At 35.1% G+C, this 20,924-nt stretch overlaps 2 protein-coding genes across 2 annotated transcripts; one reads left to right on the top strand and one right to left on the bottom strand.

The window, feature by feature from the left end:
* Positions 1-8,124: 8,124 nt before the first annotated feature.
* Positions 8,125-9,867, bottom strand: LOC107759817 (xylulose 5-phosphate/phosphate translocator, chloroplastic-like). The gene has a single exon (XM_016577831.2). The coding sequence runs from the start codon at positions 9,642-9,644 to the stop codon at positions 8,373-8,375; it is 1,272 nt and encodes a 423-aa protein (XP_016433317.1). The 5' UTR covers positions 9,645-9,867; the 3' UTR covers positions 8,125-8,372.
* A 3,994-nt stretch (positions 9,868-13,861) lies between these two features.
* Positions 13,862-20,788, top strand: LOC107759818 (AUGMIN subunit 7). The gene is made up of 9 exons (XM_016577832.2): positions 13,862-14,134; positions 14,226-14,314; positions 15,058-15,119; positions 17,665-17,756; positions 17,892-18,017; positions 19,436-19,526; positions 19,652-19,759; positions 19,963-20,061; positions 20,411-20,788. The coding sequence occupies exons 1-9, from the start codon at positions 14,001-14,003 to the stop codon at positions 20,606-20,608; spliced, it is 999 nt and encodes a 332-aa protein (XP_016433318.2). The 5' UTR covers positions 13,862-14,000; the 3' UTR covers positions 20,609-20,788.
* Positions 20,789-20,924: the final 136 nt, after the last annotated feature.

The following is a 20,924-nucleotide window of genomic DNA, read 5'->3' on the forward strand; positions in this document are numbered from 1 at the left end:
TCCACCACACAAGGAGGACAAGCGTGGGGAACACGGACGAAACACCGTACACGAGGAACCCCACCGCGCATGGGCAAATGCTACACACGTGGGGTCCATTTTCCTTGGCAAGTGCTACAAATGCACGGGCATAGGAAAGGGGGGGACTTTTGGAAAATATTTGGAGGGGGAGTGCACTGTTCCTCATCTTCTCCAAAAGGAGAAGAACAAAAAACCAGAAAAAACCCTAACGAAACCCACCTCCGACCAGCCTCACCAGTCGACGACCACGACCAACAGCGACAACCCACCAGCCCGTGGACCACTGCCAAACCACCACCAAACAGACCACCACCCAAACACCTACCCAAAACCAGCCGCGACGCCCCCCTCACGTCCGAACGACCATCGCCTTACTCCTCCATTAAATCCGATGACCACAGCTGTTGCACCGCCGTCCCAGCTGCTCGTCGCAGTTGCTTCCGCCTCCTGCTTCCCCCGTTCCTGCCCGTCGACCCCACGCCCCCACGCCATAACCATTCGCAACCCCCAACCCTAACAAACCCTACTCCAAACACCACGACCAACAACAACAACCCATCAGTCCTCGACCACTGCCCAAACGACTCCCTCACGCCCAAACGACCACCCCGTCTCCTCCCAAACTCCATCGCAACCAGTCCGTCACCTTCCCCATCCAACTCCCTTATCGTCTCACACCGTCGACCACCTACTGAACCAACAAAGCCATGAACGACCACTCCTCCTCTTCCTAGCTCCATCAAACCAGTCGACAACCAATCAACCAAACCCAGCTCGCCTCCTTCCCCAGCGACGAACCAGCGCGCCATGCCAAGCGATTATCCAATCGCCACTCGCATGTCCAGTTGCTGCGTCGTTGAGCAGCTCAGTCGTTGCTTCAGTCCGTTGAGGTCGTCTTTGGTTCGTCGAGGTCCGGTACGTCGAGTTTGTTGTCCGAGATTTCGTCGCAGGTCCAACGCATAGGACGTTAATCTCAAGTAGGTCATCTATGTCCGTGTCCCTCATATTTTCTGTTAGTAATATGTATATGTGATGTTTTAGGATACCATCCTAGTTCATGCGGATAGTGCGCGAATTGAGCGAGACATATATACATGATGTTTGCGAATGGCTATTTTTGTTAATTAACTCCGTATGGTATTGAAATTTGGCCGTGAACGTCTTTTCCTTTGTTTCGTTTGCTTCAAGTAGTTATTTGACATTTTGGTTTCTTCATGTTTAGATTGTTGTTATCCAAATATTTGTCATAATAGGGGAAAGGTATTAATTATTTTAGTTTGTCTTAATAGTTGTTTATACATGTGGTAGTAAATGTTGAAATTATAGTAGCAATTTTAATTCCACGGAAAAATACTCGTTTCATCAAATAAGTTCAATTTACAACCCATGACCTAGCAAAGTAGCAAAAAATGTAGTTATTTTAGCCTTATCCTTTTCCTTTTAAAAAAAATAAAAGAAAATAAAAATAAAAAATGTACAGATTGCGGAGCCCTCACAGAATATATGTATTAAATACTTAGATTCCGGGACGGGCCGTTTAGCAAATTTCACGATCCTACCCAAAATAATAATGCGCTAGTTGCTTTAGGCGCGCCTTTCATAATTTATTCTCCCTAACTCGGGTGCACATTTATGTGACCCAAATCCAAATCTCAACGGAGTCGAAATGTGTCTCTAATCACGGGTACATTGATTGTGACGTGGTTTGAGATGCATTTCCATGACGTTGCAAATTCCTTTTTTAAAAAAAATAAAAAATAAAAATAAAGATGAGATGAGCCTCGACAAACAAAAATGCACAAGCTGCGGGGCCCTCATTATATATATAATGAATGAGACGAGCCTCGACAAACAAAAAATGCACAAGCTGCGGGGCCTTCTAAATGTATATATTAAAATACTTAGAATTCGAGGACAGGCCGTTTAGCGAATTTTACGGCCTTCCCCAAAATAACAATACGCTAGTTGCTTTAGGCGCGCCTTTAATAATTTATTTTCCTTAACTCGGGTGCACATTTATGTGACCCAAATCCAAATCTCAACCGAGTTGAGATATGTCGACAACCACGGGCGCATTGATGTAACGTGGTTCGAGATATGTTTCCACGACGTTGCAATTCTCGTAAAATAATAACAATAATTAAGAAAGCGTTAAAAAGAAAAATTTTGCACATAAGTTCATATTTGTATAAAATCAGATAATCAAGCCGAATATAACAGTTAAGCGACCGTGCTAGAACCACGGAACTCGGGAATGCCTAACACCTTCTCCCGGGTTAACAGAATTCCTTATCCGGATTTCTGGTACGCAGACTGTAATATGGAGTCATTCTTTTCCTCGATTCAGGATTAAAACTGGTGACTTGGGACACCCTAAATCTCCCAAGTGGAGACTCTGAAATAAACAAATAAATCCCCTTTCGATTGTCCTTTAATTGGAAAAAACTCTCTACGCCCCTCGCGGGGCGTAAAAAGGAGGTGTGACACCTCCTTAAATATACTTTCTTTTGTTTCTTCCAGAGGTCATTTAGATCCTTCACCAATCGATTCAAATTCCTTTTTATACGGATATATAATTTCAAAGAACTTAGCATTATCTGATTCTATAACCGTATTATTGTGAATGTCGGGATTTTCTGATTTATGAACCAGAAATTGATATGCTTTACTATTGTTCGCATATCCTATGAAAATACAATCAACTATTTTCGGTCCTATTTTTACCCTTTTGGGTTTAGGAACTTGCACTTTTGTCAAACACCCCCACATTTTAAAATAATTCAAGTTAGACTTCTTTCCTTTCCATTTTTCATATGGAATGGATTGTGTTTTGCTATGGGGTACTCGATTTAGTATCCGGTTAGCCGCAAGAACGACTTTCCCGTACAAGTTTTGTGGCAAACCAGAACTTATCAACAATGCGTTCATCATTTTCTTTAATGAACGATTCTTTCTTTCCGCAATTCCATTGGATTGGTGCGTGTAAGGGACCTTTGTTTGATGAATAATTCCATATTCTAGACATATTTCTTCAAAAGAAGATTCATATTCACCACCCCTATCATTTCTTATTATTTTGATTTTCTTCTTAATTTGCGTTTCAACTTCATTTTTGCATTACTTGAATGCGTCAATTGCTTCATTTTTACTATTAAGTAAGTAAACATAGCAATATCGAGTATTGTCGTCAATAAAAGTTATGAAATACTTCTTTCCATCGCGAGATGGTATTGACTTTATATCGCAAATATCTATGTAAATTAAGCCTAAAGATTTAAATTCCTTTCAACTGACTTATAAGGATGTTTAACATACTTAGATTTCACACATATTTGACATTTTCATTTGTTGTATTCAAACTTAGGCAATACTTCCAAGTTAATCATTTTCCGCAAGGTTTTATAATTGACATGACCCAAACGTATATGCTATAAATCATTTGACTCAAACAAGTAAGAAGGAGCTGAAATTTTATTATTCTCAACGACCATTACATTCAGCTTGAAAAGGCCCTCAGTGAGGTAACCTTTTCCTACAAACATTTCATTCTTACTTATTACAACCTTATCAGATACAAAAACACATTTAAACCCGTTCTTAACGAGAAGTCCAGCAGTGACTAAGTTCTTCCTAATCTCGGGAACATGAAGGACGTTGTTCAGAGTCACCATTTTGCCAGAAGTCATTTTCAGAAATATCTTCCCACATCTTTCAATTTTGGCCATTGCAGAATTTCCCATAGAAAGAGTCTCTTCGGATCCAACGGGAGCATATGTAGCAAACGCTTCTCTAACGGCACAAACATGGCGAGTGGATCCAAAATCAATTTACCACTCCTTAGGATTTCCCACCAGGTTGCATTCAGAAAGCATAGCACACAAGTCATCAACATCTTCGAACTTTTCAACCATGTTTGCTTGACCCTTCTTCTTGTCTTTCTTCGGAGCACGATAATCTCTAGATTTGTGTCCTACTTTCCCACAGTTGTAGCAATTTCCTTTTGAACCGCTTATTCCTTGGGTTGTTTTTCAGTCCAGAAGCCTTCTTCCTCTTTCTATTATTTTGAGGAGTATCCTCAACAATGTTTGCTCCCATTATTGTTGGTTTCCACGACCTCTCTTTTCAGCAGCTTTGTTGTCCTCTTCAATTCTCAACCAAACAATGAGATCTTCAAGCGACATCTCTTTGCGTTTGTGTTTTAAGTAGTTTTTGAAGTCCTTCCACAAAGGAGGAAACTTCTCAATCATCGCTGCTACTTGGAATGCTTCATTGATGACAAGACCTTCAATGAAAATTCTGTTAATAAAAATTGTATAAGTAATACTTTCAACATTAGTATTAATTCGACTTATACCTTCAGCAAGGAGATCGTGAATAATTACTTGCAATTCCTGGACTTAGGTAATAACCGACTTGCTATCTACTATTTTGTAGTCCAAAATTTAGCGCCAACGAATTTCTTCAACCCGACATCTTCAGTTTTGTATTTCCTTTCAAGTGCAATCCACAAATCTTTTGACGTCTCCACATTATTGTAAACGTTATACATATCGTCTTCCAGTCCGCTAAGAATGTAATTCTTGCATAGGAAATCAGAATGCTTCCACGCCTCAATCACGAGAAAGCATTCATTCTCTGGAGTTTCGTCGGGTAGAATAGGAACGTCTTCCTTAATGAACTTCTGTAGACTTAAAGTCGTCAAGTAGAAGAACATCTTTTGTTGCCACCGCTTGAAATCAATCCCGAAATTTTTTTCGAATATTTCTACCAGTGCTAATGCAGGTGTTGTTCAGCTTGTCGATGCATTGGCAATCACCATAGGAACAATCTGGTTCCTGTTATCATTCACCATTTCTGTAAAAGAATGACACAAACAAACGTTAAAATCACGTAGATTTTAATCTCCAATGGAGTAGAAAACCACAAAGGTTTTAGTCTCCAGAACAATGAGTATAACTCAAATACAGAAAATTTAAGTTCCTTAAGCTTGTTAGTATACTATATTTGTAAAATAATTCTGGAAAATATAAAATAACGTATAATTAGAAATGAAAAAATAGAAACAGAATTTAATCCGAGCCCACTGAATTCACATTGTTTCCTTAAGGAACTTAATTCCCTCCTAATACCCAAGGTTGTGGATTATTTCCTCCCACGATAGAACGAATTACATATTGGTGTAGTGATACTTCAAACCCCAGTGTTTCAGCGAACACAATGATCGGTAGCAAATCACACTTACTGTTGCTTTATTTTTAGTTAAAACAATGCAGAAGAAAGGAGGAGTATTCAGAAATTCGTATGAAAAATCTGAGAGAATGCACAACTTATTTATAGCCCCAACCTGTTGAGTTCAAACGAAGAGAGGTCAGTTACGTAAAACGGCCATAACGTAAATGGCCATTTACGCAAATTAAAACGGGCAGAGGAAATGTTTTCCGTTACAAAAAACGGACAGGCAGAGTCAATGAAACGGATAATTTGGATTATTAATTTTCCGTTACAAACACAAATATTTAATAATATTACGTTAATATTTACTATTAACAAATAAATTTGCTCCAAAAAATTAATCAATCAATCATTTGACTAAATTCGGAGCCGAGCCGCGAGCCGAGCGACGATGACGGTGCAAGGCTTGCCTTCTTCTTGACTCTTTAAGAGCTAAAAGAAGATCAATTGTATATATACCCATCAAAAACTTTTTCCTCTTCCAATATGGGACAATGTCCCATTGTCAAGGAGGGGAACTTAAAATTTCATTTTCTCTCCACTTCACATTCACCCTCTTTTAAGCTTATTTTAGCTTAAAAAACTCAACAGCCTCACCTCTCCTTCATCCTTATGAGTTACACCATTGAACTTGCACTCTATGTACTCTATCTTAGTCCTGCTCAACTTGAACCTTTTAGATTTCATAGTCTGTCTCCAAACCTCCAACCTAACGTTAACCCCACCTCGCATCTCGTCAATCAATACTATATCATCTGCAAATAACATACACCATAAAATATCGAAATAGCTAATATCGTACTGAAATACATTGTTATGTACAAAATTACATAATAATAATAATAATAATAATAATAATAATAATAATAATAATAATAATAATAATAATAATAATAATAATAATAATAATAATAATATCAATCCAAAATATGGCAAGCTAAAAATATAAACTAGTGGCTTGATAAAATTATTGTCTTAAACGTAACTTTTAATAGAAGTGGTTGCAATTCGAGCTATTTCCTACGTATTTCTATCATTCACAAAAAAACTTATTTTAGGAAAATTTTCAAGGTTAATATAATATTTTGTAAAAAATAATCAGATATTAATTTTAATTTCACTAATGTATAATGTCAAAAGTAATTCTATACATTTTGAATAATTCAAATCTATTTTTCAGTGGAAAATAGCTTTCTAACATGTTTTTTTTTCTAAATTTCATCATGAAATAGTCTCATTATTTCACCACTAACTAGAATATCAATAATTTCATAAATTTGAATAATTTAAATATATTTTGGTGGGAAAGAATTGCGTGATTTTCTTGAGGCATTCAGTTTTTGAGCTTTAAAGCATGCCATTAGACTTGAATTAGCCTTGTGTAGGAATTCCAGCATCAGGGAAACGAATCTCATAAGCTCAAACTTGAGACTTTTCTGTTCATTGGTCAAACCATCTTCTTCGATTGTTAGTTATTGTGTGATTCCTTTCAGTAACCATGGTCAACCAGGATCAATAGCAGACATCAGTTACTGGCTTACAAAATACTATCTTTGTTAAAATCACCAAGTAAATGCTTCCACTTAACGAAACACAATCATTCATATGATACCACAGGAGGTAAAATGACATTTCTTGTCAGTATTACTATTAGAGACAGATAAATTTTAGAGCATAATTCTCATAAATGTCTTAATTGTTAAATATAGGGCTGGTTATTTGATGTTCAATAGGACTGCTTTTCCCTCTTCTTTCCTACCAGCCTATCTCTCAAGTTGCTAGAGAAGAAAGATATAACAAGTGTTTGGTCAAGCTTTTGGAAGAAAAAAAGTGCGCAGTTTTTAAAAGCTTGGCCAAACACTAATTGTTTTTAAAAGCTTGGCCAAACACTAATTGCTGCTCAGAAGTGTTTTTTAAATTAATTAGCCAAACACAAACTGTTTCTCGCCAAAAATACTTCTAAGAGAAAAAATACTTCTCAAAATAAGCACAGCTTGGCCAAACATGCTATATATATCGTATACTTTCTTGACAAATCAAATGACATCATTCCAGGTTCAAAGATATCAAGTAATGTTGGAGGTTAAAGAAATGATTTGAAATCTGCTAAATGTTCATGTCAATCATGGGACAGAAGTATGTTTCAAAAGGAGCTACAGGCTTAAGGTGCATATTTTTCACAGCAGAGAAGGAGTTCAAGAATCATTGAAAGCAATAACTAAATGGTTGAGATGTCACAACAGTAAAGTCATTTGTACTTAATTCTGACAAGAGCAAGCAATTATGCAATACAAATCAAATGCGAATTTATATTTTAATTTATTGTAGATAAGCTTATCACTAACATTATGACATCCATCCATCAAGAAATAATCTCTTCCACGGTTTTTATAACTAAAGCAATACAGTCCCTGCCCAGATGTTAGTTCTTAGGTACAATAATCACATAATTTTTCTCTGTCACACAATATACAACGACCTTGTAATAGAATCATAAACATCTATACATATATAACCACTCAAATAAAAAACACACAAACACACTCATACACAATTAATATGCTAAGTTTGCCATAATATTCACAAATAAGTCAGTTCTGAATGATTTAGTTGGGGTTGTGTTGGTGGGGGGGGGGGGGAAGGCTTAGAAGGTCGATATAACTTCACCACTAAATTCTACAGTAAGGTAGCATCCACATGCATAGTGTTTCAACAATAAGGAACCCAACAAGACTAGCTGTGACCTAAAATTACACAAATTCAAGCATGCATTATGTCCTTTTGATATTGGTAACGTCTTATATGTGCTTTTTTCTGCAGAACCGATCCTAAAATATTAATTGGAAACATGTCAGCTGGATAACTTTGATATTGAACAGCACAATATCCACCTAAACTCAATCAAAATCGATTTGGAACATCATCGCCAATGTTTCAGAGAGATAAACTCAAGTATAAGAAACTAGATAAAACATAGAAAGAAAAGAGCAGTACAGTGAAAAGGAGGCATACATCAGACAAGAAACTCCTGGGATTGATAAAGTTTCTGTTTTGAAATAAGAAAAATTCAATATGCCATCGATCAAAAGTGTCTGTGTCCTACAGAAACAACCAACATCTTAGTCCTTCTTTTCCACTGCCTCTTTCTTTGGCTTTTTAGCCGTTGCCTGTGTGTACAAGAAAGTTCCAAATATGGCAATAGCGGATCCAAGTGCATTTAGAGGCCTGACTGGATTCCTGAATACCAACACAGTGGCGACAATCACCACCACTCTCTTCATTGTATTACCCACTGAAAACGTCAGGGGACTAATATCATCCAGTGCTTGGTAAGAAGATTGGTTATATAGATGGTAGAAGATCCCAGATAAGAGAACCCATATATAAAATGTAGAAGGTTTTCCTATAGTTGCAAGAGCATTGTGATAACCTGCCACCCATTGGGAACCTTCCACAAACACTGCTACTGGAAATAGATAAAACAATGAGATTATACTTATCCAACCATACAGATTCAAACCATCCACTTCCTTAAAATTCTGTAAGCTTCTTTTCGAATAAATGTTGCGAAGAACAAACCCAACATTACTGATCATAGCGCCCGACAAGCCCCCAAAATTGAAGGACACTTCAGTAACAGCAGCCAAAGAGCAACCAAAGACAATAGGAAGAATTGAAAGCCATACAGCTAGAGGATATGTATCACCAAGAAATGATGAAAACACAACAGAGAACACAGGTTCTGCAGACTTAATAACATGAGTGAAAGAAACAGCCACTTTAGAGAATGAAACACAAGCTGAGATATGGCCTATGGTGTGAAACAATGCAGGTCCAAGAAGGGCAATGATAAATGATTTGTTTATCTTTGGGCAAGGTTGCAGCTTAAAAGACCATAGAACTAACATCCAAATAGAACCACAAAATAGCTGGAAAGAAGCAAGAAGCCAAGGATAGGGAAAGATGTTCAATACCTTCTTGTTATATATGTTAAACACAATGTTCTGAAAGTACCACAGACCAAAAATGAGAGCCAGTTTCACATTCACTTTTGGCTTTGAAGCTTCAATCTCCCCATCTGGGCTCACTTCTTCAGGGGTTCCAGAGGCTGCTTCAAGAATCTGAGTTTTATTTCTTGAAGAAAATCCAAATGGGTGTCTCAAGATTTTGGAAAAATCCAATCTTGAATGAGAGATCTGAGAGCTGGGATTTGCAGAACACATAAAAGGGTGACCATTTCTAGAACCAGAGGGTTTAGTGAAAGGGAGAGCAGGAGAGCACAAATCTCTCAGTTTTTGGTTTCTGCTTACCAGATTTGGATCAAAAGAGTAGTTGAGGAGGGATTTGGAGAGAGTGACATTAGTGGATGGAAGAAGATTTAAAGTGAGCATCTTTGAATGAACAAAGCAGATTATGGAACACAAAAAAGCAAGAAACTTTAAAGCAAATAAAGATATGGGACAAGATGTTTGGGCAACAAAGGTACCAATAAATCCTCAAATGTTTACCTGATGGCCGCCACCTACCACAACCTAGGGACACTGACAGTTGCGTTTGAACACACAGATTCACAGTTTGTTCCGTGAAGTGAAGTTCTAATTTACTTTTTTCTCTCTCTCTCTCTCGTGTCTTTTTCCTCCCACAATTTAACAAGTGTCTCCTTCTGTCCCAAAAGTTTTAGGGTTAATTTCACTATGGTCACTCAACTATGTTTTATTTTCACTAAAGTCACTCAATTATTTTTTGTCACTTAAAAATAATTAAACTTTTACAATTTCATTTAAAAGTCATTTTGGCTCAAACCCCTACCATAAATATGACATGACATAAAATTTAATGAGAAAAATTCAAAAATAAATGTCACATAAGCTTAAATGGATTATACCCACTATAGATCTGTTTCTTCTTTAATGTGATTTGACTCATAACCCAAATGCTTTCAATAAAAATATATATTAAATTTCACATTAGTTTAAAATGATTATCCTATACTACAAAATTCTTGACTTTTATGTTACATAATGCCCGTTTATAATTATTCTATATTAAAAAAATGCCTATCTTGTTTGTATGCCCCATCCGAGTCGTTTTATAACTATACTGAAGTTAAAATAGTACTGTATCCAACTCACATAACATATTTATAATTTTCTAGTGAAATTAAAATAGTATTGTATTCATCTTACATAACATATTAATGTATCATAAGCATAAGAGAATAATAATAATAAGGCTAATAAGAGTATATTTTCACAATGAACATGCAATTACAGACAACCTATTGCAATTGTTAGATAAAAGAAATATTGTATTTGTACGATAAAAAACCCCACAAAAAATCACAGAACCAAATTTTATTAGGGGTGTGTGTTTTTTCCCCTGTTGAAACCCATTTGGGTTATGAGTCAAATCACATTAAAGGAGAAATGAATCTAAAGTGGGTATAGTCCATTTAAGCTTATATGACATTTATTTTGGGATTTTTCTCATTAAATTTTATGCCATTTCATATTTATGGTAGGGGTTTGAGCCAAAATGACTTTTAAGTGACAATATGAAAGTTTAGTTACTTTTAAGTGACAAAAAATAGTTGAGTGACTTTAGTGAAATTGAAACATAGTTGAGTGACTATCAGTGAAATTACCCCCAAAATTTCGATGTCTGCCCTTCTAAATTTTCACAGTTAGAAAGAAAAAAAAAGGAGAAAAAAACTAGGTTACACTATTTATATACTAAGTGGGCGTTTGGACAAAAGAATTGTGAAATTCTGAAAAAAAAAAAGAAAAAAATCAACTGAAAATAATATTTGAAAAATAGTGTTGTATTTGGATATGAATATAATTTAGAGGTAATTTGAATTTTTGCGAGTGATTTGAAAGAAAAACTTTAGAGTTTTTCAAATTTTTGAAAAAATCCAAAATTCAGTTTCAAGTGAAATTTAAAATTTTTATGACCAACAACTGATTCCGAAAAAAGTAAAAATAAAATTCAAAAAAAGTAAAATTTTTAATGGCCAAACGGGCCCTAAAGTTTTATTTTTGGGTTATCAACAAAAGGAATCAGACGTGAATTTTAGTTATTAATACTACGATAACAATTGAGTTTATAACAAAATATTTTATAAATAATTATCTATCTCTCTCTCTCTCTCTCTCTCTCTCTCTATATATATATATATATATATATATATATATATATATATATATATATATATATATATATATATATATATATATATATATTTTCTTAAAATCAAGGATATTAATAAGTGAATCTAAAAGGTTAGTTATGGGTTCACATAAACTCAACGGCGTTTATATAAATAACAAGTCATATGCTATTGAACATAGGGCAAATATCACTTTTAGCCTACAACCTAAATCTTTTGCATTGGGTGGTCATAAAATTGGGCAAAATACCTTACCACCCCTCTAAACTTGATACAGATTATTAGTTACAGCCTTAAACTATTCGTGGTCTTAATTATCCTCCTCAACTTGGCTTTTTGAGAGTCATTACCCCCTGGACGCTGATGTGGCAAAAAGTGTGGGTGTACTCGCCTACCACGTATATTTTTTTGTACATGTAGCATTTTTTTGAAAAATAAATATGTTTTTACATTTTTAACAAAAAAAAAAAACTTTCTTAGATTACTTTTTTCGAATACAATTTATAGTAAAGTTTGGATAGAACTACATTATTTATGCTAAATTTTTTTATTTGGCTAAAATAATAAAGTTTTAGTGAATCTTTTTTTTTAATTTGACCTGAAAATAAAAATTTTTACAATTGAAATAAATAGTCAAGACATCTAAAAAGTTAAAAATACATAGTTCGAAATTAATTATTTCGGCTATAATTTTTTTATATAGCTCTAAGTTATGGTGCTATATATATATATTATAGATTTTACCTGAAACAAGTAAAAATGCACAGTTGAAATAAATAGTCATTGCATAAAATAATAAAAATAAAAAAAGTGTACAATTGCAAGAAATAACTTACTCTATGGATACAATTTTAGAGCAATAAGTATGTTAGAAATAATAAGTTATTTATTGCAATTGTACACTCTTTTTATTTATTCTTTTGATGCAATGACTATTTATGTCAACTGTGTATTTTTACGTTTTTAGGTAAAATCTGTAAAAAGTATATTTTTAGAGCACTATAATTTAGAGCTATATAAAAAGTTATAGCCAAAATAATTAATTTCAAACTATGTATTTTTATAACTTTTTAGATGCCTTGGCTATTTATTTCAATTGTATAAATCTTTATTTTCAGGTCAAATTCAAAAAAAAAAAGATTAACTAAAAGTTTATTATTTTTAGCCAAATAATTTTTTTAGCATAAATAATATAGTTCTATCCAAGTTTTATTATAAATTGTATTTGAAAAAAATTCTTTAAAAAAGTAACATACTTATAAAGGTAAAATTGTAATTTATTTTTTTAAAAAAATGCCACATATACAGGAAAAATTCACGTGGCAGGCGAGTGCACCCACACTCTTTGCCACATCAGCATCCAGGGGGGTAATGACTCTCAAAAGGCCAAGTTGAGAGGGGTAATTAAGACCACGAATAGTTTAAGACTGTAACTAACAATCCATGTCAAGTTTAAGGGAGATTTTAAGGTATTTTACCAAAATAATAACTAAGCAAGTAAACCAATAAGCTCGGCAACAAGAACCAAGGTATAAGCAAGAGTATATATATATATATATATATATACCACACATAATATATATTTTTTCGGTTATTATTTTGAAAGCGGCTATATAATATCATTTCCCCTGAATTTACGTGACCCAAAACCAACGTTTCAAATTCTTTTATAAAGGAAATACTTTTAAATATCCTTGGTGTCAAGACAATAGAAAAAGAAAAAGAAAAATGAATTATTCTTATATGAAAATAGAAATTAGAGCTAATCTTATACAAGTGAGGTTAAATTCGAAATACAAATTGTTATTGTTCGAGGTGGATATGTTAAACTCTCCTAATCTATTGTCAGCTTGCATTGCTTATAAGTGAACATTTCTATTTGACTAAATAAGTAGGATTTAAAGAGTTATTATTACCAACCTAAAACCTTAAAATGTTTCTGCTCGACTAAATAGTAGGATTTGAATAGATATTACAATCAACTTAGAGCGTGTTTGGAAAGCCACCTAAGAATTAGATTTGGGTGTAATTATATAGTTTGACATGTTTGTCTGACTAAGTAATTATATGGTCAGCATGAAATTTGATGTAATTACGCTCTCCAATTCTCAAAGAGGAGGTGAGAATTGGTGGTAAGTACACTGTATAATTATAAGGTTACTTTTTAATTTCTTAACATTTTATTTTTATTTTAATTTATTTTCTTTATAACTTTTTATTTCCATTATTTTAATTTCTTTTTATTTTATTTTTTAATTTTAAAATACATTTTCTTTGCACATTTTTATCTTTTATTTCTCTAGCTTCATTTTAAAATAAATACCACTACCCATTCTATATTAAGAATCTTTATGTATCTCATAATTTACCCCTATTTTTAAAAGTAGAATGTCTCTAGGTAAAATTGTTATTAACTTTGGCCTTGCTTCGCTTTTTCCATTTTAACTTGAGATGCTTCTTTTTTGACTTACGAAGTTCATCTCTTCTTCAAACCAAATTCAAACGCTCTCACATCTTTCAGCTTCGCCAATAAATCCCAAACCCAAAGCCCAATTGTGAAGAACAATCGAAAGTGACAATGGCAGCGAAGCAAATGGAAGAAATACAGAAGAAATTGGGAACATTGAATTACCCAAGAGCCAATGCCCCTTCTCAGTCCCTTCTCTTTGCCGGCATGGAACGATACGCACTTCTCGAATGGCTTTTCTTCAAGTACGCCCCCCTTTTAATCTCTTTTCCTCTGTTAAATACAAGTATTAGCTATAAATGCACGATCTTTATTTTCCTTAATCTTCATTTACAGGTTATTAGGGGACAAGTCACCATTTTCTCAACAAAATCTACAAGGAGTTAATGCCGTGGATCGCGATGAGGAGACTTCTCGCATTCAGTGTATTAAACTTTTTTCTAATACCCTCTTTGTTTGATTTTGGAAATTACTCTACATGGATCCATTTGAGAAAAACGAAGCTTATAGCATCTGGAGTCCTATTTGTTTTCTAATTGGATCATACAGGGCCTTAAGTAGAAAGGCTAAGACTCGAATTCCAGTCTTGGTGCATTTATTTGGCAACGCAGTGTATCTTAGCTTGATTGTTCTTATTGAAGTTTTGATCTTAGTATGGCCATATCTGTTCGTCAGCATCTAATGGGTTTAGATTTTTTAATATCAGTAAATACCTTTCTTTTTAGAATTTCTGGGGATCCATGCAGACCTAGGAAAAGATACGGCACAATGCAAGAAAAGATCTATACCGGCATCACATTTTAGTTGAGAATGTGTTTTTAAATGTTAGTAGCACTTTTATTGTAGGTCCTAAAATATACACAAATTATAATACTACTTTTTATTTATGTTCCGCATAATATTGGCATGAGATGAGTTTAAATAGAGTTACAACTTACGCGGTAGTGAGGATTCATATAGCCGACCCAACTTGTTTGGGCTTGAGGTGGTGCTGTTGTAGAAAAGAGCTTTCTTTTTGCTCCCCTATGAAAGTCCTGCTCGAATATTTCAATTGGAATAATCAAAAAGTCCTTGAAAATGTTTATTTTAGGGTAGGTCCTGAGTAATTGGAGGAAAACATTGCTTCTCATGTCTCCTTTGATCGGGTACATTTTTGTCTTTTTGGCAGATTTAGCAGAGATTGCAAAGTTTTTAGGCATTACTACTACTGTTGATCCAGAAGCCATCCAAGTGCGTCCCTCTTTCTTTTTCTTCCTTTTAGATGCATAGTATACTTCATTGTATGTAGTGTGCCGTTGGTAGATGTATTTGGATTCTCGGCATCTTATAATAGTTTGCAACTGATCCCTACTGATCATAGGCCTATACTAGGATGTTGGAAGAATTTGCAATCTGAATCTTTTAGGCTTGTGGACTGTGAAGTAGTGACATGAAATTTCACATAATTTATGATTAAAGGCTAAACTAATTGGATCGACTCAAACAAAGAGATAAAATATGACATTGATCCTTTTGTTGAAAGTGTTTTACTTTATTTACTTGCTTAAGGCTAAGTGCTGCCCCTTTGACTCTTCATCTCAATTTTCGCTGTTAACTTTTAGGGTTGTAAAAGGACTTTATATTTTTTTATAGAGAAGAATATTCAACAAAACTAATGGTAAAATTTGTGAAAGAAACTTGCAGTTTTCTAATTAGACGTGGGATACAACTTCTGATGGCAATATCCTTCGGATTGCTTATCATGTCTGGTTAGAATGTTTCTGATTCCTAGAATCCCCTTTTGGCTGGGCCAATGATTCTCATTTAACAACCTATACATGGACGAAGGCAACTAAAACTTAAAATTTATTTGGATCATCCTTATAAAATGAAAATTTGGACCTTTTCCCATCTAGCTAAGTTTTGGTGGACGGAGTTACTTGGCACTCAGATTGGTGGAGGTAGCAGGTACTCATGGAATAGCTAAGGCCATGCAAGCCGTCCTGGGCACCATCAGTACAAAACAAGAAAAGAAAAGAAAGAAAGATTTGAATTTCTCAATTATGATAGCACATTATTATCTAGTAGTGTAGGAATCAACCTTTCTTTATGTTGATGATGACTTTAATTTGGCTGGTAAAGTATGTGGTCTCAGGTCAATATTTAGATATGGCACTTTATATGGTCTCAAAGGTTCAAAGCTATGGTTCATCTGTCCTTAATTAGCTCATGGAGAATTGATAGAAGTAGAACTACTATTTAATTCTGAATCATTTTAAGGTATAGTTCACGGCTATCTCAGGAAGTGCAGGGGTTATTGTATTTCCTTTGGCTCTTGTGACACCCACACTTATAAGCTTTTGTCCATTTTAATGTCATGATAGAGCCTTTAGATGTCATGAAATAGATGTTATCTGTAATTGTTATGTGTCGTATATCTTTCAGCATATGAGAGAGATAAAGAAAGTGCGGAACTTGTGAATTTCTTGGTTTAAACTTAGACTTGTGTCAATGTTTGAATTATTAATATACTGATCCTCCCACAATTATAAGGTTGGTGTACTTGTCTCAGCGGTGTTAGGTTTGTGTTATGTTACAATGTGTGTTTGGTAAATTGAATTAGAAAGGTTGAAGACTAGGCGGGCACCAAAAAGTTTATCTTAATTGACTCAAACCTGCAGAAAAGGACAATCTCTTAGTCGATACGATAAAATAACAAATGTCCTTAACAATGCAAACATCGACTAGTTTCCTGAAAATGAAAAAAAAAAGATCTTGTTGTTTGCCCTTGTTGTTGCTGGCTCCTTCAGCAAGAAGTTTAGTGGTGTTCCTTTCTAGCCATTTGTCATCAGGATATATGATAAAGGAAAATACAGCTAAGAAAGGGGCCTCTACATTGTGTTTCAGTAAACTATCAATCTCATTTTTGTCGACATAGCGTATTGGTGATTTTTTAGAAGATTAGTGTTTTCTGTGGGAATAGTTGGGTTTCACTGGGTTGAGTAATGAGCAACACCTCACCCTCAAGTGAACTGAAGCTTCTCCGATGGTGTATACCTACAGGTCAGATGGCGACCTTGGAGCTTAAAAGGCTTCTTTCTTTTCTCACAATTGGTTTTGGCACATAAAACTTTTTCTCCCTTTGAGCTTCAACATATGCAAACTTGGAGCCAGTTGAAGAAATATCCACTTGATGAAAGCTACGGAATACTTTTCACACAAAGATCCATGACACATGCCTCTAACGTAGGTAGCAGTATTAATAACAGGAATGGAAATAAATAAGCCGATCCGGATTCATGCTTGAAAAATATAAATATTCTTCTATATGAAGCATGATGGAAGAACTTGTCATGCTAGCTATCATTTAAAATTCCCCTTTAGGTCTTACATTGTAGTCTTGCTTTTTAACTTTGCTTCAGTTAGTTCGTTTGTGAGGGAATTGGAATCTTTATAGTATCACCACTTGCTGGTAGGCCACCCAAGTGAAGAGGATATGAACATTATTTGCTCCAGGAAGAGCATGTACTTCTTGATGTTATCTATTCAGTATAAAGGACATGCATTGGGAGGTGGAAAGTCAACTTTGCAAGTGGGATTGTAGGTTTTTGTGGAGTTTGGTTGACGGGATATTCCGATGTTTAAAACATAAGGATTACTTCTTTTGATGCTCCAGAAAATAATTATATTCTGCAGCATCTTTGTCTGTTAGGCTTGGAATGTTCTATTGCTTCCAATAGTTTTGAGGTTTTTGGTTATTTCTAAGACAAAAATTGTTATGCTGATTCTGTTGCAGGGACGGGGTAGTTACGAAGATCGTATGGAAATGCTACGCCTTATTGTGGATCTTGTGGAGGCAAGCATTTATGCTGATAACCCTGAATGGAGGTTAATTGTTTGACTGAACCTTAATGATTGCGGAGATTTTTTTCTGTACATACATTGAAATTCACATTTCATCTCAAGTTTTGGTTTTCAATTTATATTTGAAACACCTTTATTGTTTTTTTTTTCTCCTCATAGTGTTGATGAGCAGGTAGCAAAGGATATTCAATTGATCGATGCCATAGCTGAAAAGCAGGGTCAAATTTTCTCAGAAGAATGCAAACTGTTTCCTGCCGATGTTCAGATCCAGTCTATCTATCCTTTGTAAGGAAGATTTCTTTTTCTCCTTCAAATTGCACGATGAATTTGTTTACTTATTGAATATGTTATGTTCTTCCAAAGGAAACTGATAAAGTCATATTGGGCTTCAGAAAGGGGAAAAAGAGGAAAATATTACCCATATGAAAATTTGTATTCAACTGAAGAACCTAAAGTGAGAACTATTTGAATCACTGCTGCTTCTGCACCTACAATTTAGTCGGCGCGTACTTGAGGTCTTGGCTTCAAGTTCCATGACCCACTGTCCCTGAAAGTTCAAAAAGGTCTTGGCCGACAAAAGATTCCTCAAAGTGCACACAATAGTGTAAGCCAAGTGAAAGAGTAATTTGGCCGTTGCTTGGTTTCTAAGGTTTCTAGTGTTTTCTTTTTCTTCCAATTTTGGAAAGTTTTACCAGCTAATTGGAAATAAAAGTAAACTATGGCCTCTGGTGTAGATGCAATCCATTTTTTTTCCTTATAAAAAATTCCATTCTCTGTATCTATGGTAGGATATGGTATAATTGCGAAATAGAATTGGAACTTGGAAAAAGGTTTTGTAAAAGCCTTCAGAATTTACTCAAGGGCACGAGTTTTGAGTTGTTGTCCTGCTGCTGAGTGCTGATTAGCTGGTGAAAGTTATCATTCCAGCCCTCATTTGTATTTGGATCCTTCAGGAAGACTTAGAATAATTTGCATTCCCGTGTGGAACAACACTTCAACCTATTTTTCTTCTATCGCAAAACTATCCTAGCCAAAAGTAGAAGTTCAATATTGATTCAGAGGTCTATATTGGTGAAGTCCGAACCACCCTAGCCAAAACTAGTTGTTTGATATCAATTCCAAGGTCCATATGGACTTCTGTCTCTTGCTGCAGGCTCTTCTGTTCCTACATTGCATCTTCGTTATCCCTGGAGCTTTATAGAGGCTAGATGTGAAGACTAGAGGCAATCTGAAAAAGCTGAAGAAAAAAAAAGAGGTTGTGGGGGTGGGATGTTGACTTGGCGGGGTAGATTGCTTCAGTAGTTTGCTGCTCTTGGCTGATTAAGGTGCTATTTATGGATCTATATAATGAATTCTTGGGTGGAGCAAATGGTCAGTTGGTAAAAGGAAGAACGACTGGAAAGTATTAAAGAACTTGAAAGGAAAAGAATAAAGAACAGAAAGACTACTGAAAACAATGATTAATTTGTAATCTTTGCTTTTCTTTGAAACTGCTTATGTTTATATAAATGTTTTTCTGGGTTGTATTCTTCAATATTAACTGTAATGGTCTTGTTCCACAGCCAGCAGTTATTTGGTGAGATATCATCCTTTTTGAAAACAAAGCTACATATGCCTGCTTGCTTGAAGAAACATAGTATACCATTTGCTATATTTCCTATATATGGTAACTTTCCACTGATTTAATCGAAGTTCACTTGCAGGCCAGACATATCTGATTTGGAGAAGCAACTTTCAGATCAATCAAATAGGCTTCTGAGTCTTCAGGAAATGGTTGATGATTTAGCATCAAAGGTTTATCCTCTCAGCACTCACTGCTTTCTTTTCCTTGTATTTAGTTTCAGCTAGTATGTATATTAGCTTCAAATTGGTTATATTTTGTGTTCAACTGGAAGTCATGGTTAATTCTTCTCTTATAGCATCCATACAACCCAGATGAGGAATATGTAGATGTTGAAGCGAAACTACGGGGACATTTGGAATCTTTTTTAGACACCGCAAGAACCTTCAACACAATCTACACAAAGGTTATATTTTCTCCATATTCATCTATTATGACTCCTGTGGTTATCTTCATTGATTGCATTCTATAGGGAGGCTGGTATTTTGTGATGGAACCCCAAACCAAATCCTCCCTTCCCTACCCTTTGGCTCACTGTCTTTATATGTCCCTTCTAACTTTTGTGTTGTATATTCTCTTCATGACCTATTGGAGATGTTATAACTGTAGGAAATTCGTCCGTGGACCCACATGATGGAAGTACCACAACTGCATGGTTTTGGGCCAGCTGCCAATAGACTATTGGAAGCATATAAAATGCTCTGGAAGGTACTTTATATGAAATATATGTTTGTTCAGGATAGGTATTTAGTGTTTTATGGACAAAAAGCCTATTTTATTAAATTTTGAAAGGTTTGAGCCAGTTCGAAGGTGACAAAAGAGGTTCTACATATGTTACATGCTTTGCTGATAACGCCTCGAATGCAGATAGGAGCATGGATGACAATGGTTCTCTTCTTGTTGTCCATCCCTTCTATTAGGAAGAGTTGTTTTAGCTTTCTTTGGCATTATTTAGTCTGGTGGTTGCTTCAGTCTTGTTTATTTCCTTCTGATTTGCTAATGCCATTTTCAAGAGTATATACATTGAGTCACTGCTTTGTCTTGACATCTCTGACAGTTCCTGGGGAACTTGAAGAATCTTCGGGATTCACATGCAGCTGTAGCTCTTGGTTCATCTGAAACAGTGGCTGGCGAGCCATCTTCCGTGACTAGAATAATCTCCGAATGTGAAACTGCTCTTACACTCTTGAATCGCGATCTTGCAATTCTTTCAGCTTCTATTGCACGTGAGCGAGGTGAGGATACATCTTTATAATTTGTAATTTGACCTAGAGTTGGAGCAAAAGTAAGAATACACTATTTTGTTGTTCTTGTAAAATCACACCACAATGGTTTTTAGATCATTTGCGTTAAACAGGAGTTTTCAATTAGATTGTGCCATAGTACCAAAGGTCTATGATTTTTGTACCTAAACTGATCAAGGACTTTTCAATTAGATTGTGCATAAGTACCAAAGGTCTATGATTTCTGTATCTAAACTGATCAATTAGCAACGGAACTGTAATTTGTTTTTGTATCCTCTCTTGCCCCCAAAGCAAATAGTAAGAAAAAATCACATTGCTTTGGCTTTT

The sequence above is a fragment of the Nicotiana tabacum genome, unplaced genomic scaffold (assembly GCF_000715075.1).
Source record: "Nicotiana tabacum cultivar K326 unplaced genomic scaffold, ASM71507v2 Un00470, whole genome shotgun sequence".
NCBI lineage: Eukaryota > Viridiplantae > Streptophyta > Magnoliopsida > Solanales > Solanaceae > Nicotiana > Nicotiana tabacum.